General features: G+C 46.9%; 1 protein-coding gene across 2 annotated transcripts; it reads left to right on the top strand.

The window, feature by feature from the left end:
* On the top strand, positions 1–24,962 carry LOC132471855 (solute carrier organic anion transporter family member 3A1-like). 2 transcript variants are annotated; one of them, XM_060071178.1, is made up of 11 exons: positions 1–938; positions 3,736–4,195; positions 9,630–9,728; positions 12,823–13,089; positions 14,456–14,620; positions 17,016–17,214; positions 17,755–17,890; positions 18,967–19,139; positions 19,611–19,675; positions 20,884–21,266; positions 21,729–24,962. In XM_060071178.1, exons 1-10 carry the CDS (start codon positions 777–779, stop codon positions 21,258–21,260), a joined length of 2,103 nt encoding a protein of 700 aa, XP_059927161.1. In that variant the 5' UTR covers positions 1–776; the 3' UTR covers positions 21,261–21,266; positions 21,729–24,962. The 2 variants fall into 2 exon arrangements, with proteins under 2 accessions (XP_059927161.1, XP_059927160.1); XM_060071177.1 differs by having other exon boundaries at positions 2–938; positions 21,725–24,962.
* Positions 24,963–27,435: the final 2,473 nt, after the last annotated feature.

Raw genomic sequence — 27,435 nt, forward strand, 5'->3', positions numbered from 1 at the left:
AGAGTGACTGAGGCAGGGGAGAGAGAGAGAGAGAGAGAGAGAGAGAGAGAGAGAGAGAGAGAGAGAGAGAGAGAGAGAGAGAGAGAGAGAGAGAGAGAGAGAGAGAGAGAGAGAGAGAGAGAGAGAGAGAGAGAGAGAGAGAGATGGAAATAGATCTTCAGATCTAGAAATTGATTCATCCATATATCAATAGAAGGTGGGCTACGTCAGAGGTGTTAGTCAGGTCTCGAGACGGCAGCCTATAGGAGGGTGCAGCGGTAGCAGCAGCAACAGCAGCGAAGTCGAGTGCGTGTGAGCCGAGTGTGTGTGTGTGTGTGTGTGAGCGTGTCTGGATTGGCCTGCGCCCGAAGTCTCTTCGCCGACTCGTGGGAAGCGCCGTAAAAGCTCGAACGTGGAAGCGAAACGTGAAGTGCGTTTAACAACAGTTGCTGCGACGTTCCGACGGTGCCGTTACGCAGCAGGGGTGGGGGGGGAGGGGGGGGGGGCTATAGAGACGACACCGGGAGTTCTACGGCAACACCGTTTTTTGCAGGAGCCCCATCCGCGCCGCTACCACCACGGCCCAGACAAGACGATGTGTTGTGCTGAGTGGACATAGCCCGCATCCACAGAGCGTCCGGTGACGACCACCACCCTCCACCACCACCACCAGCCTCCTGCAGCCCTCAGTGCAGCCCCGCGTCCTTGCTTGCAGATGGTGATCGGCGGACGGACAGACCTCGGCCCGATTCATGCCGCCGAACGCGCCCGGAGCGTGAGACCCCACGAGTAGAAGCATGCAGGTGAAGAATCAGCAGATATGCACCGAAAGGAGCACCGGCGACGACCCGGAGCAGGATGACAGCCAGAAGAAGACGTCGTGCTTCTCCAACATCAAGATCTTCCTCGTGTCGGAGTGCGCGCTCATGCTGGCCCAGGGCACGGTGGGCGCCTACCTGGTGAGTTTTCACCACACGCGTCGTCATAACCTTGTACGGAATCATGGTTTTTCACCCGTTTTTTTTTTTTGCCCATCGGTTACGTCAGGTCACGGTAGCAGCGCCCCCCCCCCCCCCCCCCCCCCCCCCCCCCCCCCCCACACACACACACACACCCCGGGAGAGGCGACGCTACGCCGCCGCCGGTGCTGCGGTTTCGTGTGTCGATGCGGGCAATAACGCTTTAATGATCCAGCCCGGTCAGCCTGCCTGCCCCGGGAAATGAATGGACCCTTTGATTCGCGCAGTAATGCGCATTAGCATTGGCTGGTGTGACCATCACAGATGGGCCTCTGCAGACTGCATCAACCCTCCTAGTCATCCACATGAGCCAGTCGTCCCGCTGGTCCGGGTGAATGTGTGTGTGTGTGTGTGTGTGTGTGTGTGTGTGTGTGTGTGTGTGTGTGTGTGTGTGTGTGTGTTACCTGCTCTAGAAATGCGCAGATGAAAGGCTGCTTTAGCAGGGTTGAACGCTGGCTGGTCTCCACACACCGGGCCTGTATGTAATGCGGTTGCCGTGACGGCGTCTTTAATATCTCTTACATCATGTATTAACCCCGCTGGAGCAAAGAGACGCATATAGTCCGGTACACACTCAGCAAAGTTTATGATTTATACCACCTGTCCGCAGAACGAAGGTCATAGCACGCGATAATGCAAATGTTGATTTATTTTGATGGGTTATTGTGCTTTAGTGTGCAGTCAGCACACTGCTCTGGAATGACCTATCGACTTGTGGCGCTGTGTGATGTAGCTGTTTAATCTAGGGTTTTCTTTATTTACATTATTATAAAGTTTATATAAATATTTTCTTCAAGTTATGCATTTATGTTAAGGTTGTCGGATTTAGACCTAAAGTTTAATTATATTACCCTTGAATGGCTCTGCTTAGATTATAATAGCATAATGTAATATAACGTAACATAGCACATAGAAGCATGGCAAATATTAACATAACAGAGTAATATTACATAACAAAGTGTAACTTAACATACAGTAATATAACATAGAGAAGAGTAACATAACGTTAGTGTAACAGAGTACAATATCCTAAAATAGGATAACGTTACATAGAGTCACATACAATTGCATGAGGTAACATAGAGTGGCGTAACATAGGGTGGCATCACATTACATAGTTACACAACATTGAGTAACATAACACAACATATAGTATCATCACAGAACCTAGAGTAACAGAACATTGAGTAACATAACCTAACATAGTATCATAACAAAACATTGAAGTAGCATATCACAGTAGCATAATATAACATAACAGTAAGATTACATAGAGTAGCATAGCATTGTATATAATAACATGACATAGAGTATAATAGCATTGAGTAGCCTAGCATAACATAGAGTAGCATAATATAACATAACAGAGTAGCATAACATAACGTACAGTACCTTTGCATAAAATATGCCTAAAATAGAGAAAAACATATAGGCCTAACATAGAGTAACACTGTATAACGTTACATATTGTAGCGTAACGTAACAGAACCGACCTGACAGCAGCATTGCAGAGTAACATAATGCAATAACATGATGTAACACGGTAACAAAGTAACACGGCAGCTCGTCTGTAGTTCCAGCCGGCCGTGTGGTGGTGTTCAGCAGGTTGTGCGGTATGAATGTTCCCGGTGGTGTTCGAGGTTCCGTGGGAGAGCCACCATCCTGTCCCTGTCTCTGGTCAGTGGATCACAGCTGTATGTCAACTGAAGGCCCCGGTACGGTAGGCCCCTGTGTCTCCGGGCTGACCCCAGTCACAGGCTCACCCACTGTGGGGGTCACAGGCTCACCCACTGTGGGGGTCACAGGCTCACCCACTGTGGGGGTCACAGGCTCACCCACTGTGGGGGTCACAGGCTCACCCACTGTGGGGGCCCTGTCCCCAGACTCCCGGCCCCTCGACGGGCCGACCCGCAGCACACCTGGGGGGTGAGCCGACGGGATGGATGGATGGATAGTAGCGAAGAGGAGGGAAGAGCGAGAGGAAGAACTGGAGATGGGCTAGGGCGAAGGGGATATGGGGGGGGTGGAGGAGAGAGCAATGTGGCCTCCCATCTCTGGAAACAATCGACAGTGAATACACACACACACGCGCACACACACACACACACACACACACTCACACTCGCACACACACACACACACACACACACACACACACACACACACACACACACACACACTCACACACACACACACACTCACACACACACACACACACACACACACACACACACACACACACACACACACACACACTCACACTCACACACACACACACACACACACACACACACACACACACACACACACACACACGCACACAGCCTGGCCAGAAATGAACTTTTGGGTCGAGTGGAGCTTTACTGGTCGCTCACCTCCTCTCACTCTCCCTCCCCCCCTTCTTTCTGTCTCACCTATCACCCTCTCTGTCTGACTCCCCTCTCTCCCTCCCATCATCACCCATCTCTCTCTCACCCTCTCAACCCCACTTTCTCTCACCCATCCCCCTCTCTGTCTCCTCTCTTCCCCCATTCATCACCCCTCTCTCTCCTTCCCTCACCCCTCTCTCTCTTCCCCCCCGTTCATCCCCCGTCTCTCGCTCCTTCTCTCACCCCTCTCTCTCCTCCCCCATCCATCAACCCTCTCTCTCACTCTCTCACCCCCTCTTTCTCTCCCCCATCCCCCTCTCTGTCCGACTCCTCTCTCCCTCCCTCCCCCCTCTCTCCCCCCCTCCCAGGTGAGCGTGTTGACCACGCTGGAGCGCCGCTTCAACCTGCAGAGCGCCGACGTGGGCGTCATCGCCAGCAGCTTCGAGATCGGCAACCTGGCGCTCATCCTCTTCGTCAGCTACTTCGGCGCCAAGGCCCACAGGCCGCGCCTCATCGGCTGCGGGGGCATCGTCATGGCGCTGGGCGCGCTGCTGTCGGCGCTGCCCGAGTTCCTCACGCACCAGTACGAGTACGAGGCGGGCGACTCGTGGCACGCCGACGAGGGCCGCGACATCTGCTCCAACACGTCGCGCACGGAGAGCCGCGAGGCGGGCTTCAGCTGCGGCAACCGGGCCAACACCAACATGATGTACCTGCTGCTGATCGGCGCCCAGGTGCTGCTGGGCATCGGGGCCACGCCCGTCCAGCCGCTGGGTGTGGCGTACATCGACGACCACGTGCGCCGGAAGGACTCCTCGCTGTACATCGGTGAGTCTGGGAGGGGGGGGGGTACGAGGCGTTTTTGCGGGAGCCAATCACCAAGCTGGGGTCTCCCCCTGGCGCGCTATTGGCTGGTTTAACACGATGACGACAGGGAAGCGACGGCAAACAGCCATTTGCGTACAGAGTCAGTTGAACTAGTCCTGTCGATCACGTCCCTTGTGCTGAATAAAATGACAGCAGGCCAACGTGCCGTCTACGACGGAGCTTAGCCCGGCTAGGGGGCGCGTTGTTCTTGTGCGTTCTCGTTCGGCCGAATGAAAACGTGCGCCAAACGGTAATCAGTATGTTCTTGTTAGCGTGTCACACCACAGTGTGATGATTCACACTTCTCGGTGTATGTGTATTATATATAGACATCAACCCCTTCACGCGGCTTCACACTGTGGGGGCGCGACCCGCAGCCTCTTGTCTGGTGAACGTCCTGTATGCTGGGGGAGGGGGATGGGGGGGGGGGGGTTGACCTCGAGGTAGTTTGGGAAGGTGAAGCTTGGGGTGGCTGCCTGTGATTCACCTTGCAGTCGCTCCTCTGCTCTCTCCTCTGTCTGTCCTTCAAAGCCCTTCTCCCACCTCTCTTACCTCCTCATCGTCTCCCCCACGCGTCTCTTCTCTCGTCTTGTCTGCTCTTCTTTCGTCTCCTCTCACCTCTCCTTCTCTCCTCTCTGCTTCTCCTCCTTCCCTCTCCTCTCCTCTTGTCTCCTCTCCTCTCCTCTCTTCTTCTCTCCTCTACTCTATCCTCTCCTGTCTCCTCCACACCTTTCACGGGCTGACTAGATCTAGATTTTCCAGAGTGAAATTCCGTCCAGGGAAAGTTATTTTCCCGTCAAGGGAATGCTGTCTATTCAGTGGAAGGAAGAGAAGTCCATGTTACGAGGTGGTTTACAAACACACACAGTCAGTGAAGCCTTATGATAGGTTGATCAGAAAGCATTATAGAAAAGTACTCCAAAAACATATTACTTCATAATGCTGCTCTAATAGTTGCAAACGGGAAACGTTTAATATGTTTGTTTTCGCTGGTTGAATGTTTGTCTTATCCACATCACTTACACTAAGCCCATTCTGTTCCTCTAAAGAACCACATCTCTCGATTAAAAACATCCCCACAGACAGGATTACATGACATCATCCTAAATTACCTAATTGGTTCACTCCCCTGTATTAATGTGTGTTGTGTACAGTGCTGTTGATATCCATCTAGCCACATCTAAATGATTCAGCAGTACAACAACAGGATTCTGTCTTCTCCAGTGATAGACGTACAACACAACATTGTTCACAGTCACGGGCGCATGCTTTCCTTCCAGTACCAAGAAGTCATTGAGTTCCTTTTATCTTAGAAGCAGGTCAGCTGACACCCACACACACACACACACACACACACGCACACACACACACAAACACAAACCAACACACACACACACACACACACACACACACACACACACACACACACACACACACACACACACACACACACACACACACGCACACTTTGTGCTGCAACAAAGGCAGAGCAGGGCTACTTCTTGCATGAAAGTTGTCAAGGGTGGAGCAAGCAAAATGTTTACCACTACAGTATAGTATTCTATAATGCATTTATTAAATATCTGTCATTATTTAAATAACCGATTCACAGTAAGTGATGGTCCATTCTAAAGTAATTGTTTGGGCCAACTTGCGACTCCTCTAAGCATATTGCATGTGATTAAGACGAAGGAGCAGAGATTGATCCATTGATTGATTTGGGGAAAGAGGTTTTTGATGTACTTGCTGTAATTGATCTAGAAAGACCAGAACCCATAAACATATTACATCTTCACAGCCAATGTCATTACCTTAAAAGCCATGTGCTACTGTTTACAGCACACAGCTTGCTGCTCTGTGTATTCAATACAAAAGTCTAAGCTTCGCTAGGCAATGTCTCGGCGCCTTGTCGAGCCACAAGTTATTATTATTATGGTCATTAAGGTCACTTTAGTCATGTCCTGTTTTCAATTCCTAGTATTCGTTTCTCATATAATTATAATTGCATTACTGGATATGTTTATCGTATTATAAAACTATGAACACTCTACTGAACAATAGTTAAGTCTGGGTTCAGGAAATCAAAAGTTGTTGTATTTATTCAGATGATTAGCAATATATAATCATATCTGCCTTTACATTGCACTCAACCCGCTACTTTCACTCTAGGGTGCTTACAAATATTTACGTAAAAAAACGAAATACATAACTATTACAATTAAAACCTCATACTGGGATTATGATTTATTAATGACCCTCTGTGGTTGATCCTACCTACTCTCAAGTGTTGTTGGCCGGAGAGTCTGTTACCTGAGAGCTCAGCTGGTGCAGATCAGAGGAGAACATCACTAAGTATCTGCCTCTCTTTCTATCGATCGCCACTGCAAGCAGAAACCGACGGCCGGTCCTGGACGGCGGTCGGGCTGACGGTCGGCTCTCCCGGCTCCCGTAGCAGGCTAGGGGGACAAAGAGAGCAGCGCTTGGCGAGCTGCCTAGCGTCAATGCTCCCCCGGGGAGACCGATCGCTGCTATTTATGCAGCATATTTAAGCTAATTGCTAATCGTGATTCAAAGACTAGAATGACTTGGCTTTATTTCAATGAATTAAAGAAAAAGAAAGGTTTGGATACACAAAAGGAGAGAGAACGCTGTGTTCACTGTTTCTGGTTTTTCGGTTTGCTTCCAGATTGATTTGTTCCTTTTTTGGTTTATTGCCGTTATCTCTCAAGAGAAGATGGTACACATATATATAATACAAAGATGAAACATATGGCCACCAAAAACAAAGTCATTTTACGTTATTCTTCCATCCCTTTCATCTCAGATAGACGTGTGTGTGTGTGTGTGTGTGTGTGTGTGTGTGTGTGTGTGTGTGTGTGTGTGTGTGTGTGTGTGTGTGTGTGTGTGTGTGTGTGCGCGCGTGCGTCTGTGTGTATGTGTTTGCGTTAACTTAATGTGTGTGTGTTTTTGTGTGTGGTCGTTTTTCTGTGTTGTGCTTTTGTACGTGCATGCCTATGTGTGTACAGTGTGTGTGAGTGTGAGTGTGAGTGAGCGCTATTATATTACAGTACAGTATAGAGTTATAATGTACAGCAGCTTAGCGTGTGAAGACAGCCAGTGTTTAGCTGCTGTCAATAATGCAATAGGACACGGGAGGCCCAACTGTTAGCAAACATGAAGCAAAGAGAACTAAAATATTGAAACAGCATACCAGCTGAGGGGAGAGAGAGAGAGCGAGAGAGAGCGAGAGAGAGAGAGAGAGGGAGAGAGGGAGTGGAAGAGAGGGAGTGAATGAGTGGGAGAGAGAGGGACACACACACACACACACACACAAACACACACACACACACACACACACACACACACACGTACACACACACACACACACACACACACACACACACACACACACACACACACACACACACACACAGACAGAGAGAGAGAGACGCACACAATCACAAAAAGACACACAAACACAGCGAGAGAGAGCAAAACACAGACACGCGAACACAGACACACACGCAATCAGCGGGAGCGGGAAAGAGCCAAACACACAGAAAGAGGGAGAGAGAGCAAGCAAGGTAGAGAGAGACGGACACAGACAGACAGATGTACAGAGATACAGAGAGGAAGAATCAGCCAAACCAACAGAGGGAGGGAGAGACAGGGAAAGACAGACATAATATTAAGTAAATATAACACATTGACCATTTGAAGGTAACTGTGCTGTCATATAGAAGCACATGAAGCTGATAACCAATCAATATCTTAACGTGATTTAATAACAACGAAACAGTGAATACTGGTTGGTGGAGTCTGCAGTGAAAACCAACATCCAGTGATCAGGACAACAGATCAGTGCTTGAGCCCCTTCGCGCCCGTCCATGTTGTATCTACCACGTTGAACAATGAGGAGCAGATACCTGATCACGCCGGCCCTGCACCCTATTGATCCCCGGGTCATTGATCGCTGACATATGGATGTGAGCGTGATAGATCCTCTGCTTTCTCTCAGATCTACAGCTTCATTAATCCTGTGAGGCCACAGCTCAGAGCCCAGCTCAGGGCAATTTACATCCCAGTGCCAGTCCCCTGATTGGCTGCAGCGACTGTCAATCACTGTTAAATATGGAAGGCGGGGGAATGGGTGAGAGGGAGGAGGGGAAAATATAATCAACACGTTGGGGTGGTAAAAGTGAGGATCCTTTGACAACCGCTAAGTTCAGCTTTACCTAATTCAGGACTAGGGAGGATGTGCATTACAGTATTCACTTACTCATTTTATTCACTACTACTACTGCTTACGTTGGCTTAGGTGCTCGGTAGGTTGCTAGTTCGATCCTCGGCTCCTCCAAGCTGAGTGGTGAGGTGTTCCTGAGCAAGACACCTAGCTAGGGTAAGGTGTCTTGCTCAGGGACGCCTCGACACCTGGCGCCCGGCGAGCTGGCCGCCGCCGTGCATGGCGGACTCTGCCGTCGGTGTGTGCGTTAACCGGTGTAAGCCGCTTTGGATCAAAGCGTCTGCTAAATGGCCTGAATGTAAATGTACGTACTTACTATAAGCTGCTGTGTGATGTGTGGTGATTCATGTATTGACCTTTTTTGTCTATTCTCCACCACCTTTGGTCTGAAATGATAAGTTGAGCAGAGTTCAACAGGAAACCTTGATTAATAGTACGATAAGAACCAATGTTATTTTGTTTTAACCCTATACTATGATAAAACTATAACGCTGCAGAGTGGTGGTTGGAGTAACTAAAGAGTAAAAACAGCCAAAGCTCTAACCTAGCTTATGTTAGCCTTAGATCTCACAAGATGTTACCAATGCATCCACTCTGACTTGATCGTCTTTGATTAGATCTCTGAAATCTATCTTTTGATACAGCTGTCCTTTAATGATTACATAACAAGTTACCAATCAGCCATACAATTCAGGCTTGCGTAGGACAAATTATCATCAACAACAGAAATTCTGAAGGGCCTGAAGAGAAAATGCAGACCATTCAAAATATCCGTTTACTGTACCTCCCTTTTGGAAGCTGTGCAGCGCTGCCCTCTGGTGGAAGAATTAAAAGTGCACTCTGCGTTACTGCAGTGACGAGAGGAAGGTGATGATGTCTGGAAGATGAATGTGTAGGGAAGTAGAAGATAATGTTGAAAAGCAACAAATGGATAGTTAGAATTGCCATGACCACTAGAGTAAAGGTAATAAATGGAAACAGAGTAATGTGTCTGTATTTGTTATGTTTACAAGGTTTTCTACCTGGTTTAATTATACTGCTTGCACTGACTCTGTCTCTCTCTCTCTCTCTCTCTCTCTCTCTCTCTCTCTCTCTCTCTCTCTCTCTCTCTCTCTCTCTCTCTCTCTCTCTCTCTCTCTCTCTGCCTTCCAGCTATCCTGTTCTCCACCCTGGTGTTCGGTCCAGCCTGTGGCTTTATCTTAGGTTCTGTTTGCACCAAAGTCTACGTGGACGCCGCCTTCATCGACACAAGTAAGTTAACGTAGAAGGGCACCGTGGCCTCCTCTTCCGATTGGCTGCTGCTCTGTGGAGTCAGTGCGTATGTGGTACAGTGTTAAAGTAAGTGCTCAAGGTTTAAGCACATTTTCTATGGAATCGTACATTGGACATATGAGAGACAACATGGCTGGACCAAGAACAACACAGAAAGAAGGGTTCATTTAGAAAGACACAGTGTCACATGTAAACATGTAGATCCTGTATGGTTGATTTATGGAAGGATGTGTCTGTTGTTCTAGATTAAAGGCACCCAGTGCAACTTTCGAGGCTTAAAAATAAACATTAAATTTCTAGTCTTTTTTACACGTAGTAAGTTTCAATAACTCCATATCATTACATACCGACATTTAAGCAGCAAAGATGAGACGTCGTTGTGTGGTGAGAACTGATAGAAAATCGATAACAACAACAATGCTGCCATTTTCTTTATTTTTTGTAACCTACCATAAATAAAGCAGGCTTCCAGTCAATGGAAAAATGGCTTCTCCCCACCGGCGATTGTTGTTGTTTACGATTTTCTATCAGTTCTCACCACACAACGACGTCTCATCTTTGCTCCTTGAATGTCGATATGTAATGGTATGGAGTTATTGAAACTTACTACGTGTAAAAAAGACTAGAAATTGAATGTTTATTTTTCATTGAATGTTTACATAAAGTTGCACTGGGTGCCTTTAAAAGGTTGAGGAGAAAGCAGTAGGCAGCTTTAACAACTTTTAGCTTGGTAGAGTAACTGTATTTTGGCAGGGTTGACCTCCATCGGGTTGGGGGTGTAACTGTTTGTTACACGGTAGTATCCACCTGGACATCCATGGGATTATTGTCGGTGAGTGTGGAGCTAGCATGTCTCCATTACATGATAGTTGTCTCACCGTCACCTAGACTTATCATGGGCCCAAGATCGGCACAGCACCTAGATAGTTCTGGATGATCATCATGATGATCTGGTGAAGGCCAGACAGCCTCTGAGTCTGGCCAGTCTCAGCGGAACATAGTGGTAGATGATCAGAAACTCAATAGATTACTTAATGTAACAAAGTAACTAAGTAATGTAACTAATGTACTAATGTAACTTAATGAATTAATACAAACTTTAATCATAAAGAAAGCTTAAATCTAAAATAAATGAAAAGGTTAATGTGTTAACGTTTCTGCTGCTACTTCTTCTGCTAGGGCTGGCTTGAAAAACATATTTGTTGGTGTATTGTAGGACGTTATCTGAGATGTTCCGACCTTTGTCGTGTTTTAAAGTTAGCCCAGAACAGACTGATCTTGGCAATGTCATGTAAGAGAAGTTGTGCTCCATCAAATGGAGGTAGACCAAGGTAGCCTCTTTAAATAGCACGATTATACAGGACAGCTCTATGGACCAACACTGGGTATAATAAAAACTAGGCTCCCTGATTTGTTGAGCTTGTTCCACGTGATGTCATCAGGCATACTGCTGCAAAGACGGGTTACCAGGTGCTCGTTTTGTTTGTTTTTAAAGAAGACCTTCGGGATATTTTATCCTGGACCCTGTTTTTCGATCATTTTGAGTCTAAGGTACTAATACAGACAGTGTGATTGAGAGTGAACTCTGCAGTCCCTAATACATAAATGTAATCCTCTGCGCCCCTTCAATGTGGACCTCTGAGAGTGCTTGTTTTTGCCGCTGACAGACTCAGATCACATTCTTACATTATGGAAAGTAAGCCTACACAGAGTTAAAACTGGTGCTATACCTTTCCCATGATCCAACTATGATCAGCACATTTTGCTCAAAAACAATGTGCCCCAAGACCCAAACACATACACAATAGCTGTAGGCTTGTTTCGGTCTGTTGAGAAATTTTCACTGCAATTTAACCACAAGATCGCCCCAAGCATGTGGCCTCGGACAGGCTGTTTTGGTCCGCAAAGAAGGCCTACTTTGAGTGATTGATTGGTGTGTGTTGATGAGGATTTTATTACTGCTGGCTTTGCAGCAAATTTCCCCGCTGAGATTTTAAAGATGACCTCACCTTACCTTACGTATGAGTGGATGTCACGTGAATAACGGCATCACAAAAATAGTACAAACTGCTATTAATACTTACAGCTACATTAAAGTAAAATTAGGCTTTATAAATACACCCTCGTACTTCATTATGCTCAATCTTCTCTTTATATTAGCTTGTGAATTGCACCAGATGATTCACAAAAATAATCTGATATTAGCATCAAGAATCGTATGATTTAAAAAAAAAAATCTTCCTAAGGGGACATGACGCCAGACCGCCGGGAGGTCAGCGTATCTCCAGGAGGACCGGGTGTCACACCGTAACCGTGTCAGTGTAGTAGGGCAGGGTAGTGGCACAGTTGGTGGACTCCCAGCCGAAAGGTTACTGGGTTTCATCCCCACAGCATGACCTGTTGGATCCCTCGAGCGGGATGCTCTGATGCTGTCTCGCTCCTTAAGGACTCTCGTCTCTGTCGCTTTGAATAACAGCGCGTGCTCAATAAACCAAACGCTCGCCTCTGGCTCACGGGTCACCGGGAAGAGCCGCGGTAAACCATGTCAGCACCTTGGAGGGAACTGTTATTGATCTTATCGGAAAAACATTATATCTGTTGACCACCTGTTCTCTGTCTGTCCTCTATCTGTTCTTCATCTGTTCTCTATATGTTCTCTATCTAATCTCAACATGTTCCCTAACTGCTCTCTAACTGTTCCCTAACTGCTCTCTAACTGTTCCCTAACTGTTCCCTAAGTGTTCCCTAACTGTTCTCTAACGGTTCTAACTGTTCCCTAACTGTTCCCTAACTGTTCTCTAACTGTTCCCTACCTGCCCCCTAACGGTTCTCTAACCCTCCTCTGTCCCTTACCTGTTCCCTAACTGTTCCCTAACTGTTCCCTAACTGTTCCCTAACTGTCCCCTAACTGTTCTCTAACGGTTCTCTAACTGTTCCCTAACTGCTCTCTAACTGTTCCCTAACTGTTCTCTAACGGTTCTCTAACTGTTCCCTAACTGTTCCCCAACTGTCCCCTAACTGTTCCCTAACTATTCTCTAACTGTTCCCCAACTGTCCCCTACCTGTCCCCCAGGTAAACTGGACATCACCCCGGACGACCCGCGGTGGATCGGCGCGTGGTGGGCGGGCTTCCTGCTGTGCGGTGCCTTACTCTTCTTCTCGTCCCTCTTCATGTTCGGCTTCCCCCAGTCGCTGGACCCCCAGGACGTGGACAGCGGGGTGGAGAGCGAGCAGGCCATGCTGCCCCCCTCCCTGAACACAGAGTACAACAAGCCCGGCAACGCCGCCGTGCTCCACTTTGATGTCAACAGCGGCCTCACCGTCTGTCAGCATCTACGAGGTGAGGAGGGCGGGGCGCGGCGGGACGGGGGGACGGGGGGGGAAGGTAACAGGGCTGCTAAGGTGAGGTAAGGGGTACGGTTCTACGGTGCTTTTGAGCCGGTGAGGAGGAGTTAGAGAGGGGTAGAGAGGTGTGAGGAGGAGGAACAGAGGGTTAGAGAGGTGTGAGGAGGGTAGAGGAGGAGGGGAAAAGAGGGGTGCTAAGGTGATGTGCGGTTCAAGGGGAGGAGCATGTTGCGAAGTAGAGATGGGCGGTCACTAAGGCCCCGTCCACACAAAAAACATGGTTTTTTTGTGAAACGCAGAAGTCGTGCGTTTGGGCCGACCGTCCAGACGGATCCACTGCTTTGAAATAAGACAAAAGCGGCCCTATGCGTTTTCGGGTTCGGATTCGTGCGGACGCTAGATACGCAAACTATGACGTCATCGCCACCCCCCCCCCCCCCCCCCCCCACCAGGTGGCAACATTAGAGTTGCGTAAAAAAATTGTTTGATTTTATTTGTATTACTTTTGTAGCTTTAAATACAGCCCCTTGGCAAATTGAATTGCTAACTGTACATTAAAAAGTATTTTCTGCTCTATCAGCCGTTTAACCACCGCTTTCTCCTCCTCCGCTGTATGTTTGTGTACAGCGCGCAGGCTTGATGCACATGCTCCGCCTCGTCTTCTTCTCTTTTTGGTGGAGAACCAGCGCCTTGAATCTGTACCACGGTGTTTCTACAGCTATAAATGCGTTTTTTGCAATGAGTCCTTCTTTACGGAGAAATTCCTGAAACGCTGCCAAGGAAAACGGAGGGGAAAAAAAGATAGTGATGAAGTGATGCTGTGGAATGTTAGCGTGTTGCTATTGGGGATAGTTAGCATGTTTCTACAGGGTTGATAGTATGTTGCTAAGGAATCTCAGTGTTTCGCTAAGGGGAGGTGTTATGTTGCTATGTGGAGATGGTTTGTTGCTAAGGGAGAGATTGCGTGTTGCTAAGGGCGGCTTGCTCGTCACTAAGGGGAGGTGGTGAGTTGCTAAGGGGCGTTGGTAAATGTAGGAGACAATCACTAAACTATGGAAATGTATTTATAGCGTTATCACACTTTCTCTCTCTCTCCCCCCCCTCCCTCTCTCTCTCATCATCCACCCTCTCCTTCTCCCTATCTCTATGTCTTTCTCCCTCTCTATCCCTCTCTCTAACTCTATTCATTCCTCTCTCTCTCTCTCTCTCTCTCTCTCTCTCACTCCCTCTCTCTCTCTCTCTCTCTCTCTCTCTCTCTCTCTCTCTCTCTCTCTCTCTCTCTCTCCCCCTCTCTCTCTCTCTCTCTCTCTCTCTCTCTCTCTCTCTCTCTCTCTCTCTCTCTCTCTCTCTCCCTGTCTCAGTCATACCTCGGGTGACCCGCTTCCTGCTGTCCAACCCCGTGTTCACCTGCGTGGCGCTGGCGGCCTGCATGGAGATAGCGGTGGTGGCGGGCTTCGCGGCCTTCCTGGGGAAATACCTGGAGCAGCAGTTCAACCTCACCACCTCCTCAGCCAATCAGCTCCTTGGTTGGTGCCAGCGGGAGTGTGTGTGTGTGTGTGTGTGTGTGTGTGTGTGTGTGTGTGTGTGTGTGTGTGTGTGTGTGTGTGTGTGTGTGTGTGTGTGTGTGTGTGTGTGTGTGTGTGTGTGTGTGTGTGTGTGTGTGTGTGTGTGTGTGTGTGTGTGTGTGTGTGTGTGTGTGTGCCTAGCATTTTTAATGTTTTGGTTGTTTCAGTCCCACCGGGGATTATCCAGAGAATGTCCGACTTTGAGTGCATGTGTGAAAGGATTATGTAGTACTCCAATGATGTGAGTGGCCTTGCAAACGCGGCAATCAGGTCATAAATACTTAACTCTGAGTATGATCTTAATGGGATTATCAAGCCTTTTTCTAATTGAGGCGTGCATGTAAACACACCGATTAACCCACAGAAATGACATACACCACAACTGGAACGGTCTCCACCAGAGTGCCATTAGACCACAGGTTCAATAATCAATACGCCAATCATCTTCTGCTGCTCCGCATCTTTAAGAAAACCCGTCTCTTCCATCAACCAATCACAAACTGACTCGTGCACTTTTGTTGATTCATGTGGCTTGAGCACTTAAGCACTTTGCTGTATTTCCTACCATGTTCTGATGGCTCCTCTGCATTATTCTCTGTCTTAGGGTTGCTTTCACACTGAGCTCACACACTGGTCGGTTTTAAGCTAACGCTGGAGCGCTTCCCCCATTAGGTCGGCTTGTTTGCGGTGGTGTGTATAATCATCTGAACCCTGCTGGGAAGCAAACCAGTAAAAAAATGAACTAGTGGTTCGTTATGCCTTGAGGTGGGAATGAGATCCGACCCAACTGCAGTAAGCGAACCAAAAACACAATGCTTTCATTGTGGGTTGAAAGTGCACTTTTGCCGCAAACTTGAAATAATCCAAATATTCAGTCGTCGGGGTAAGATGAGGTGAAAGCACTCATCGAAATATGACGACTTCATAAAGCAGTTGCTTGTGGTCACTCAGAAAAGCACAGACGTTTTTAAATTACACCAAACGAAATTGAAAAACCCAAGATCGCACAAAGTTGTTGTTGTTCCATTATTTTCGACCACAACAATTAAGCGTTGTGAGTTTCCCATGTATATTCTGTAAAGTAGACTAGAAACCTGTTTGTTTTTGTAGTTTAGTTAGCTTGACAACGTCAAGTTTGTATTGCCAGTTCACACCTAAAAGGGGGGGGGGGGGAAGGAGAAATCAGAGTCTCCAGAATTGGCGGATTCACAATACAGAAAGTTAAACTGCAAAAGGGATCCATCTGTTTAAGGCACTTGAGTGTTAATACAAAACCAATGAATCATTTTAAATAAAATGAGAAACTTGTCTAGGTGTGAAAGCGCAATAAGAGAGCGTTCTGGTGGCTCCTCTCTACTCTGCCTGATCTTCAACGAAAACCTCAGGATTCTTTAGCTGGACCCTGTTTTCCGATCATTTTGGCTCTAAGAGACTAATGTAGAGAACGATCTTTGTAGATTGGTCCAGTATTGAGGTAGAACGCTGCAGCTGTGAATCCCCGAAAAAGTTCTCCAACGTTATCCTATAGGATATAGCGCCCTTTGAGGTACGTCCTCTAAAAGTGCTTGTTTTTGCCACTGACTGATGGTGTCCTAACGTCACGGCTTTAACATTAAGTTTTCCTGTAAAGGTTGGCTCCTCCTCTGCACTTTGCCCAGCCTTGAGGCCGTGCAGCACGTGGATTGTTTTGGGGCTTCCTAATGTGATGCTTTGATAGTCCTCAGCCTCACCTAGTCCAAGCTCATTCACGTCTATGGCCTTTTTTTAGCACACTGAACAACTCAACACTTTCCTTCCCCAATGATCCGTCTCATCATTTTTCATTCAGGGAAATGCGTTAAAACATTGGGCAACCAATATGATCCGCCTATAGAAGACCACATGCACCTGCCGCTGTTGACTTGACTTCAAACGGCAGAAAAAGTGTGTTCTGGGGCTGCGTATCATTAGCATCAGACTCAGAGAAAGGAACGGATCTTGAAGGTCCCATGACATGCCACCTGGTGTAAGTGTTATTAGCCGTTACAAGCCGTTTGGAAAATCTGCCCCTTATGACATCACAAGTGGGCGTGTCCACGTAGATGTGTGACGGATAGATGAGCGACGTTTTCAACAGTCCACTCGGTAGGCTGGTAAACTGATCTATCCAGCACACATCTAGGTGGACACTCCCACTTGTGATGTCATAAGGGGCAGATTTTCAAAATGGCTTGTAACGGCTAATCACGCTCACACCTGGTGGCATGTCATGGGACCTTTAAAGGTGAGAATCTGTAAAGACGGGACTCTGAGTGCATGGACCCTTCGTCTGCTCCATGACTGAGTGTGGTGTGCCCCCCCCCCCCCCCCCCCTCAGGGATGACCGCCATCCCCTGTGCCTGCCTTGGTATCTTCCTGGGTGGGCTGCTGGTGAAGAAGCTCAACCTGTCGGCTCTGGGGGCCGTACGCATGGCCATGCTGGTCAACCTCATCTCCACCGCCTGCTACGTCTCCTTCCTCTTCCTGGGCTGTGACACCGGGCCGGTCGCCGGGGTAACCGTCCCCTACGGCAACGAGTAAGGACTGACTGATGGAGATAGGGGATTTGTCTTTGTGAATTATTTTTGGATCGTTGTAAATTTATTAATTCAGCTTTTAAACATTTGCACCTAAACCTAATGCTCTCATTATGCCTAAAGTAACTTTTGACATCTGTCTGTGTGATGAAGACATGAACCAAATTTTTTTAATGCCAGTAGTGACTTCTGCGTATGTCAATGCCTCAAACGTGTTGTCTTCTAGATCTAGAGCTATATCTAAAGGGCTGATTATGATCCCACGTTCACCCAACGCACGGGGGTTACGGACCCCTTAAGTCCTCACGGACCCTCCTTGCGTCCACCGCAAGGGCCGGACATGCGCCTCCCAAAAATTGTTACTTTCCGTCGCGGCAACGCGGCAGCAAGGGCTGTGATTGGTCCGCTTACTAAAACCCGACGCAGAACCATAAAGGTCCACGACTGCGTCGAAGCGTCTGCGCGGCCGTTGCGTTGCGTGAACGTGGGACTGTAATCAGCCCTTAACTCTCTCTCTCTTGTTGAACCTTGACCCTGCAGGACACTGAGGTCCAGGCAGCGGCTGGAGCCCGCCTGCATCAGTAACTGTAACTGCTACACCTCCTCCGTCAGCCCCGTGTGCGGCTCCAACGGCATCACCTACCTCTCCGCATGCTTTGCCGGCTGCACCAAACCGGTGGGTGGCGTCGTGGCCACTGCAGGCTAGCACACCTGTTGGTCTGAGTCACAACATGAGCAGTTTAGTCTGTTGGGTTTTATTTTACATGTCATATAAGATCAGATCAGTTCAGATGACTTTATGTTACAGCGTTGGACAAGTTGGTTGAATATCTCCTACAGCAGGGGTCACCAACCTTTTTGAACCTGAGAGCTACTTCATGGGTACTGAGTCATACGAAGGGCACCCAGTTTGATACACTCTTCTGAAATAACAAATTTGCTCAGTTTGCCTCTAGCTATATATTGTTAATATTGATTAATGATACTCATCTATGTGAAGACACTGATCATGTTAATGATTTCTCACAATAATTATCAACAATGACCTAAAAAAGGTGGGAAAGAGTTGTTCAAGAATGAGCTTTGCTATTTTCAGAACAGGCCTGCGGGCGCCTCATGTGGTCCTTGCGGGCGCCCTGGTGTGTTGGTGACCCCTGTGCTACAGGCTAGCACACGTGTTGGATCGGGATTCACTGCATGAGAAAGTTGAGCCTTTTGGCGTTGGTCCCTCTGTCCATTGTGGCTCATTGTCCATGTAATACTAGATTAGATCAGTTCAGATGACACTATGTTACAGCGTTACACAGGTTGGTTGAATATTTGATTCTGATTTGTCAGTTAGGTTAAATGAGTCTGGTTTATTCTGGGCTAGTAATAACCGTCTTGTTGGACATTATCTATGACTTTGATTATATCTATCTCCTAAAATATAATAGACGTTTATTTGCGTCTAGTTTATTTTCATTCTAATACTACGTCCTTTCCTTCAACCTATTTGTTCCTTTGCCTCCTCAGTTCCTTCCCTCCCCGTTCCCTTACATCCTTGTTCCCTTTCGTATTTGTTCCCTTGCCTCCTCACTTCCCTCCCTCCTGTCCTCTTGCCTCCTTGTTCCCTCACTTCCTCGTTCCCTGCTCCCAGAACCTGACCAGCTGTACCTGTATCTCTTCTCCTTGTTTCCTCACCTCCACTAACCCTGACCTCCCTGTCCCCTTGCCTCCTTGTTCCCTCACCTCCTCGTTCCCTGCTCCCAGAACCTGACAAGCTGTACCTGTATCTCTTCGAACCGGGAGGAGGCAGTGGCTCTCCCGGGGAAGTGTCCGAGCCCGGGCTGCCAGCAGGCCTTCCTCACCTTCCTCTGCGTCATCTGTGTGTGCAGCATGATCGGCGCCATGGCCCAGACGCCCTCCGTCATCATCCTCATCAGGTGCTGTGCTGCGCTACAGCAGACGTCCACTAGAGGGCGCTGGTGGAGGTCTGCTGTGCTGTGCTACAGCAGACGTCCACTAGAGGGCGCTGGCGGCTCTGTAATAGGCAGCCGGGAAAGCGGTGGAGAAATGTGTCCAGGTGAAATATCTTAGAGAGGGGAATCGTTTGAGCTTCAGTGATTGATTACAAGTGAATACAAATGATATGAGAGTGGTGCTAGATGGATGTAATCATGAAACACTTATTTAAATCGACTTTAGATCATTTCTCGTTAATGAAGAGGCAGGGGGTAGAGAATCTAGGATGCCGAGTGGTAGGCTGCATGCATTAAGAATTGAACCTGATAGCAGGTTCTATCCTGCTCCATCACTAGGATGCTGAGCTATTTAGGGATTCACACCTGCAACCTTAGCCTGTGGTCGGCAAGCAGCATTTAAGTAATGCGAGCTGTTTGTGTTTTCTTCTGCAGAACTGTGAGTCCAGAGCTGAAGTCCTACGCCCTGGGAGTCTTGTTCCTGCTGCTCAGACTGATAGGTAAGACACACAGGTCCTACAAACTGTCATTGTGATTCGGGTCCAGAGACTGTAACAGTTATAAAGAACTGTGAAAATGGGAAAATGGTCCTAGTGCCTGTACCTGTGATACAGGTCAGACTGTAACTGTGGTAACGGTCAGACTGTACCTGTGATTAAGGACAAACTGTAACTGTGATGAAGGTCTTAATGACTGTAACTGTGATTAGGCCTAAAAAAAAAAAAGTTTGGTTCCTGTTGGTTGTATGTTGAGGTCATGGGTAGGTAGGGAATTTATTTTATTTTTTTATTTTATTTTTTCCAGCGGGAGCGAATGATAGGTAGGTTGTTTTCATTTAAAAACTAGAAAAATAGCTCATCCTTGTATAGAATGAAGAGGAGCTGTACAAAAACGTAATTATAGTTTGCAAAAAAAAAAAAATAATAATTTGGGTTGCACATAAATTGACAGGGTCGGTCGGAAACCGGAACCAAACAAAAAATGTCTTTAGGCCTTAAGGTCTGAGAGAACGTGATTGTGACAAAGGTCAGAAGGTAGCTGTGATCCAGGTAAGAAGGTGACTGTGATACAGGCCTAAGAGACAGAACCCAGATCAAATGGTCTACCTGAACTTTCGTACGGCCCTGTTCCACCGACAGTACCAGCTCAACTCGCCTCGACTTAGCCCGCCTTTTCTTGCGCTTCGATCACCAAAATGTGGTACCTGGTACATTTTACGTCTCACCTCCGTCGAGGTTCCAAGAGAGCTGATCTGATACCTATGTGTGACGTAAACAGGCTGATGGCCACTGATTGGCCACACCCGACACCCGGCATCTTTAACTACTACTAGCTTCAGCGTTCATTCAACAATAGTGATTGATTATTGAACACGGCAGGATCAGCGCGCAAGAAGACGCCGTGGACCGTGACAGAGGAGGAGACGCCCCTGTGCGTAGCCCTGTCCGTTTATGTGTCGCGTGGATATGTACGTCACTGCTGTTCCGCGCATGCGCGCTATGACGACCCCGCCCACGTTGAAGAGGTACTCTGCTCTACATGGAAACACGACACGCCTGGAACCAAACCAAGTCGTGCCACGCTAAGTCGTGGCGAGTTGAACTGGTACCGTCGGTGGAAAAGAGGCAACAGAGTACCATCTTTGCCGCTTTCCTTTGACCCTCCTCCTGTCCCGGCTCTCCCCCTCTCCCCCCCCCCCCCCCACCAGGCTTCATCCCCCCTCCCCTCATCTTCGGCATGGGCATCGACTCCACCTGCCTGCTGTGGAGCCGTGTGTGCGGGGAGCGCGGCGCCTGCATGCTGTACGACAACGTGTCCTACCGCCACCTGTACGTCAGCATCGCCATCGCGCTCAAGACCTCCGCCTTCCTGCTCTACACCACCACCTGGCGCTGCCTGCGACGCAACTACCGCAAGTACATCCCCAACGGCGAGGGCTACCTGACGCCCACGGAGATGCTGGCGTCCAGCGTGACCCTGGACAACCTGGGCAAGGAGATGACCCACGAGCCCAACAGCCAAACACAGTTCATCTACAACCTGGAAGACCAGAGCACCGCAGACAACATGGAGTCCGCCTTATAGGGGGAGGTCTGTCCGGCCGAAACCTCTGTTTGACTGTCTCTCTGATTCTCTTACTCTGTCTGAATCTCTGTCTGTCAGTCTGACTGAATCTCTGTCTGTCTCTCTGATTGTTTGTGTCTGAGTGACGGTCTGTCTGTCTTGCTCTGTATGTTTTGCTGTGCATCCGTCTGTCTGTCTGTTAGTCTGACTCTCTGACTGTATGTATGTGTATGTCTATCTTTCTATTTGTCAGTTTTTCCGTCTGACTCTCTGTTCGTCTGTCCTTCTCTTTTGCTGTCTACATATGTCTGTCAATCGTTTTGCTTGTCTTTCTGTCCGGCTGCAGGTCTGTTTGACTCTCTTTCTTTCAGACTGTCTGTCTGCCTGTCTGTCGTACCGTCTGTCTGTCTGTCTGTCTATCTGTCCATCCGTCTGTCGGTTCGTCCGCCTGTCTGATTTATAACTGTGTCTGTCTTTGCGTCCAGACAGGTTCCGGAGGAGAAACAGACAGGTTCAAATACAGCAGCAAGGAAACAGTGACTCCACTTCTCATCCACTCTTATGAATGCGACCAGAAACCCGTTGTCATGACGACCAGCCTCCCTAGAAACAGCCACCTGCTCTGTGTGACTTCTCTTTTTTTTTTTTATCTTCTCTTTTTTTTTTTACAGATTAGTGGGGTCATTGTTTTCCCCCCCAAAAAAAATCTTACTTTGTCATTTCAACTCTTCTCACAAGACTTGAAGACCGACGCGACCCATCCAGAGCCGACCGGGTCCAAGGAGCATCACAGTAGTAACCCTAGTTACCGTGGCCACCCTGCTAGCCGTAGGCTCGTTGAAAGAGAGAGAGAGAGAGAGAGAGAGAGAGAGAGAGAGAGAGAGAGAGAGAGAGAGAGAGAGAGAGAGAGAGAGAGTGAAAGAGAGAGAGAGAGAGAGAGAGAGGGAGAGGGAGGTAGAGAGGGAGGTAGAGAGAGACAGGTAGAGAGAGAGGGAGAGAGAGAGGTAGAGAGAGAGGTAGAGAGAGAGAGAGTGAAAGAGAGGGAGAGATTGAGATGTTTGTCGACATATACAAAAGAATCCCTGGGGGTGTTGCTGGAGTTTGACCGCACGCAATGGTTTGCTTCAGGGCACGTGGTCAGAAGGAATAAACCTGGCGTTAATTATTCAATATCTCTAAAAAATGTAAAGAATCCAGTTTACTGAAAGTGCTATTATTTTTGTTAACTACTGAATTGCGTTTCATACTTTTCAAAGTGATTCCATTACTATTATTTTATAATATTTCTGAGAGTAAATGGCTCTCTTTTTTTTTAAGAGTGATAATTTTTTCAGATGTGAGAGAATATTGTTCTGTTTCTGGGCAGCTTGTAACTGTTTGCCAGTCTGTGGATGTTGGAGGTTTTGGTTTTCATGTTGAGTCACCGCTGTTAGCTCGTAGCTAGTTCGTAGCTGTTCCCTTTACGACGTCACCCAGAACGAGCTGTCCAATCAGCACAGACCGTGGCCTTTAGTTCCTGACAGTTCGACATGTTCTCTTACCGGAACGCCTCTGTCAGCAGATCTATTTTATCATTTCCTCGGTTTGTTTTTAGAACCAAATCTCCCAAACCGAAACCGTCAAAGCGCTTCTGACTTTAGCCGTTAGCCGTCGCCTGCGCCCCGAAATGGCAGTTTAATTCCGAAGTCCCCCCCCTCCAACCCCAAACCCCCCCGCTGTTTCCGTGGCAACGAAGCATGAGCGCGAGCACGTAGTGGCTTGGCGTCATCGCTCCAGTACGCTCCCAGTAGCACACACACGGCGTCGGTGATGATGATGTTGATGACGATGACGATGATTATGCTACTTCCAGATTTCACCCTGTGCCGAAGAGGTGGCGGATAGAGCTTTGGCCGAGACCACGAGTTTGACTACAGCATGCCAGTAATGCATGCAGTTTAAGAACAATAAAGTTATATCCAGTATATGATACAACAGGCGCCGAGGCACATGATTGTCATGGTGACAGTTAAATCCACGCCTTTGAGATTTAGCCATGAAAAACGAGAGGGGGATTATTATAATGCATAGTGCATTGTGTGGATGGCAAACCTTCTCTATATATCTATCTTATGTGTTATCTACAGCGGTCGTCTAGACTGTGGTTTGGAAGGGAGTCGCTGCGCACTGCGGTGACGTATGGACCGTTTGATCTATGGGATTCATAGTTAGCACATAGTGTCAGAGGATCTATTCGTACAGGGAGTACCGCGTATTGTCCTTTTTCCCGGGCTTACTTTGTAAGAATTTAATATGTTTTGCATCAAAAACATGGACTGCATTTTTTTCTTTTTTTTTCTTTACCACTGTACTGTTAAAAATACCTGAGGACTAATTTAATATATTGAGACGATGGAATGCTTCCGCCTGTAAGGTTTAAAACCGTGTGTCTTTTAATTATCTATTAAGAGGCTGTTAAGAGTCTATTCAGAGTCTGTTAAGGTTCTGTTAAGGGACTGTTAATGGTCTATTAAGAGTCTTTCAAAAGTCCCTTAAGGGTCTGTTAAGAGTCCCTAAAGACTCCATTAGGATTTGTATTATGCCGCGCGACACCTATGATACTGGTGTCCCAGCTCCTTGTCTTTTGTTTTGTAAGGGCAGGTCTTAAGTATTCGTTTCCTTTTCCTGTTTCTGGAGCCAAACTGTCCAGTTGCCTAATGTCTAGTTTAGCCTGTGGTGTTCATTTGTCACCAACTCACCGTAAAAAAAAAAACTACAACAATAACAAAAACTACAACACCCAGCACTGACTCCTTCCGTCCGCAGTAGCGAAGAAGGCAGGATGGGTAGAGCTGTGTTGGTAGGACTATCTCTCTCTCTGCTTTGTACTGTACAGCGGAACACAGCACTACATAGCTTTAGACACTAGGGGCAGTATACGACAAGATACAACGATACAAGACTGACCACAGCAGTATGCAGTCTGCTGGCGTCACGTTGAAATGTCACTACTGTCCACTGGTCTAAACGACCCCTGAACCTTGACCCACGACCCCCGACCTATAGCACCATTAGCTGACACGCAGACATGTAGAATTCTGCTTGGAGGACTGGGGTACAGACACACACACACACACACATAGAAATGAATATGCATAACATGTATAAGTATGCGCAGAAACATATACAAACACACACACATAACCACAGATACTTTCACACACGGCTATGCATGCACAAACACACACACACACACACACATAAGCACTCACATACAGACACACACCCCCGCAAGCATGCACATGTACACACACGAGCTCTTCAACACACACAAGCACACACACACACACAACTCTCACTAAATTACTTACACACACAGACAAGCAATACCACAGACACACACACACACACACACACACTTACAGACACACACACGCACACAAGCACTCACTCCCACAGGACCCTTGAGTTCTTTGTAGCCTTTTGTGATGATGCCTCATTTTGTTTCTAGCATATCAAAAGTGTCCCAACTTGTATTGCCTATAAATGCTGTATAACCATGTTATTTAGGATGTATTACTTGTTCTGATGTAGTTTTTCTTTCTACGCGTGGATTTGCTGTCTTACTTTAGACGATTCTCTCTTTCCATCGAGGCAAGCGGATCGATGTTTTGTGTTTCAGTCCAATTGATGAAAAAAAAAAAATACAACAATGTTTTGCTTGAAAATGGCACCAATGTTGAAGACGTAGGGACATTGTAGATAACGTTGGCCGTAGAATATTAACCATTAGCCCGACTTGAACCGAGCAGTCCTGCCCCTGTGCCTGGTTGTTTCCAGCTCTTGTCCAGAGGATGTTCAGAGCTCTATTTACGAAGATGTTTAGAGTTCTAGTTCAGATTATATCTAGAGCTCTGGCCGGCGGTGATGTTTTGATTGTAGTTAGGGTGATTAGAGCTCTTTAAGATATGTAGTGTTCTAGTCCAGGTAATGTTTAGAGCTCTAGTCAGGGTGATGTTGAGAGCTTAATTACAGATGATGTCGAGAGAGCTAGCCTAGTTCTGGTCTAGAGTTTTAAGATGATTGTAAGAGCTCAGTTAAAGATGATTACTAGAGCTCTAGTTAAGATGATGGTTAGAACTTTAGTGAGGGTGTTCAGAGCTCTATTTAAAATGCAGATTATAGGTCTCTAAAATAGCATTTAGAGGTCTATTTAAGACTATGCCTAGAGCTCTAGTTCAGATGATGACTAAAGTTCTGTTTAATATGATCTTTAGACTTCTATGTAAAATCATATCTAGGTAGGGCTCTAGTTGAGATCATGTTTAGAGCTCTATTTAAGATGCAGATTAAAGGTCTCTAAAATAGCATTTAGAGGTCTATTTAAGACTATGCCTAGAGCTCTAGTTCAAATGATGACTAAATCTCTATTTAATATGATCTTTAGACTTCTATGTAAGATTATAACTAGTGCTCCGGTTGAGATCATGTATAGAGCTCTATTTAAGATGACAGATTACAGGTCTCTAAGATAGCATTTAGAGGTCTATTTAAGACTATGCCTAGAGCTCTAGATCAGATGAGGACTAAAGCTCTCTTTAATATGATCTTTAGGGTAAGATCATATCTAGGGTTCCGGTTGAGATAATGTTTAGAGCTCTATTTCAGATGGAGTCTAGGGCTCTAGTTCAGATGAAGACTAGATTTATATTTCCCATCATGTTTCGAGCTCTATTGGAGATGACGTGTAGAGCTCTGGTTTTGATGATGTTAAGCGAAGGGGGGGTGAGAACAGACCTCTGCGCACTGCTGGACTGTTCCCTTTTGGCACTCTGAAGTGTCACAGATGTTTTTTGCCTTGTATTGAAAAAAAATTAAGTTTTTTTATTTATTTATTTATTTATTTATTTATTTATTTATTTATGTAGTTATTTTGCATTGCCAGGTAAGAGCTATCTGTCAGAAGACCTCTGGATGCATAAAGAGTCTCCCTCCAAAAACGTTTCATCCATTTCATAAAGAATTCCAAGAAAAAGCCCCAAATCCCAGAATGCACCAGTTACTGCGGGAGTCCGCCTGGTCGTTGTGGGCAGTCAGTCCCTATGAAGCCAACTATTAACAAAGCCATGATGTGTGTGTGAACACCCCCAGGATGATGCTGTTTGGAAGGAGGCTCTTTGTTTGAGGTTCCGGGCCCCAGTGGAACCATGACAGCCTGGACCGGCCACACTGGTTCCAGGCGTTATTGTAGAAAGTTCTTCAAAGGTGAAACCGTTTGGAAAAAGGGAATGAGTTTAGCTCGCTGGGATTTTCCTGATTTTTATGACAAAGTTCCACGTTCGCTCGTTATTTATTTTGATTATGAATGATTTATTTATTCATGACTTTGTATTAAAAGCTTTAAGTTCTGTATATTTTCCTGGGAAAGATTACATGATTGTATGTTTATTGTAAATATATTAAATACTATTTTTGTTTTTATTAAAATCGTTGTAGCTTGGTTATTAACCTGGTCATCAGACTCTGAAAGCAGCCTATTAGATGTTCTTAAAATATCTGGTAGAATTAAGCTATCTATGCAAGCAATGAACATTTCACCTCACATGACATCCAGAGTGTGGCTGAAAACATTTAATTTGCTTGATGCCGAAGTCACAATCATTTGAGGTTATCTGTGGAAATGCTGTCAGCTTTTTTTCAAGTTTTCGCATTTCAATGAGGGATATCGAATTTCCAAAATATTTCACATTTTGAGCATTGCTTAAAAATGTGTCAGATCGTGCGTGTTTACATTTCCACCAGGAATTTAATATTATATAATGTATGGAATACATTTGAAGTCCACTAGATGGCGGCATTGCGGTATAACGTTTTGGCTTTGGTCGTTTGCCCTGTCAAAGCCATTGGGAAGCGGGAACGTGACATACTGTCGTTCCACCACATCCACCGCGTCAGCGATGAGGGCCCACAACCAAACGGATGTGACAGCACGAAATTGACTCGCTTTAGTTCCTCCCGAGGAATTCTAATAGGTCAGCAACCGAAAATAACTATGACCTCTGAGTGACACTATGAAAAAAAAAGATTATCTTCAGACGTCAAAGGTCGTGAGCCGTGCTCCCGAGCGCACATTGGTCTAATTTCTGGCGACGTTTAAAAGCAAACGTCGACGACCCGCGGGGGCAAGGTGCGGCGGCGGTATTGGTTGTGCGCCCGG

Source organism: Gadus macrocephalus, chromosome 14, assembly GCF_031168955.1.
Source record: "Gadus macrocephalus chromosome 14, ASM3116895v1".
NCBI classification, from domain to species: domain Eukaryota; kingdom Metazoa; phylum Chordata; class Actinopteri; order Gadiformes; family Gadidae; genus Gadus; species Gadus macrocephalus.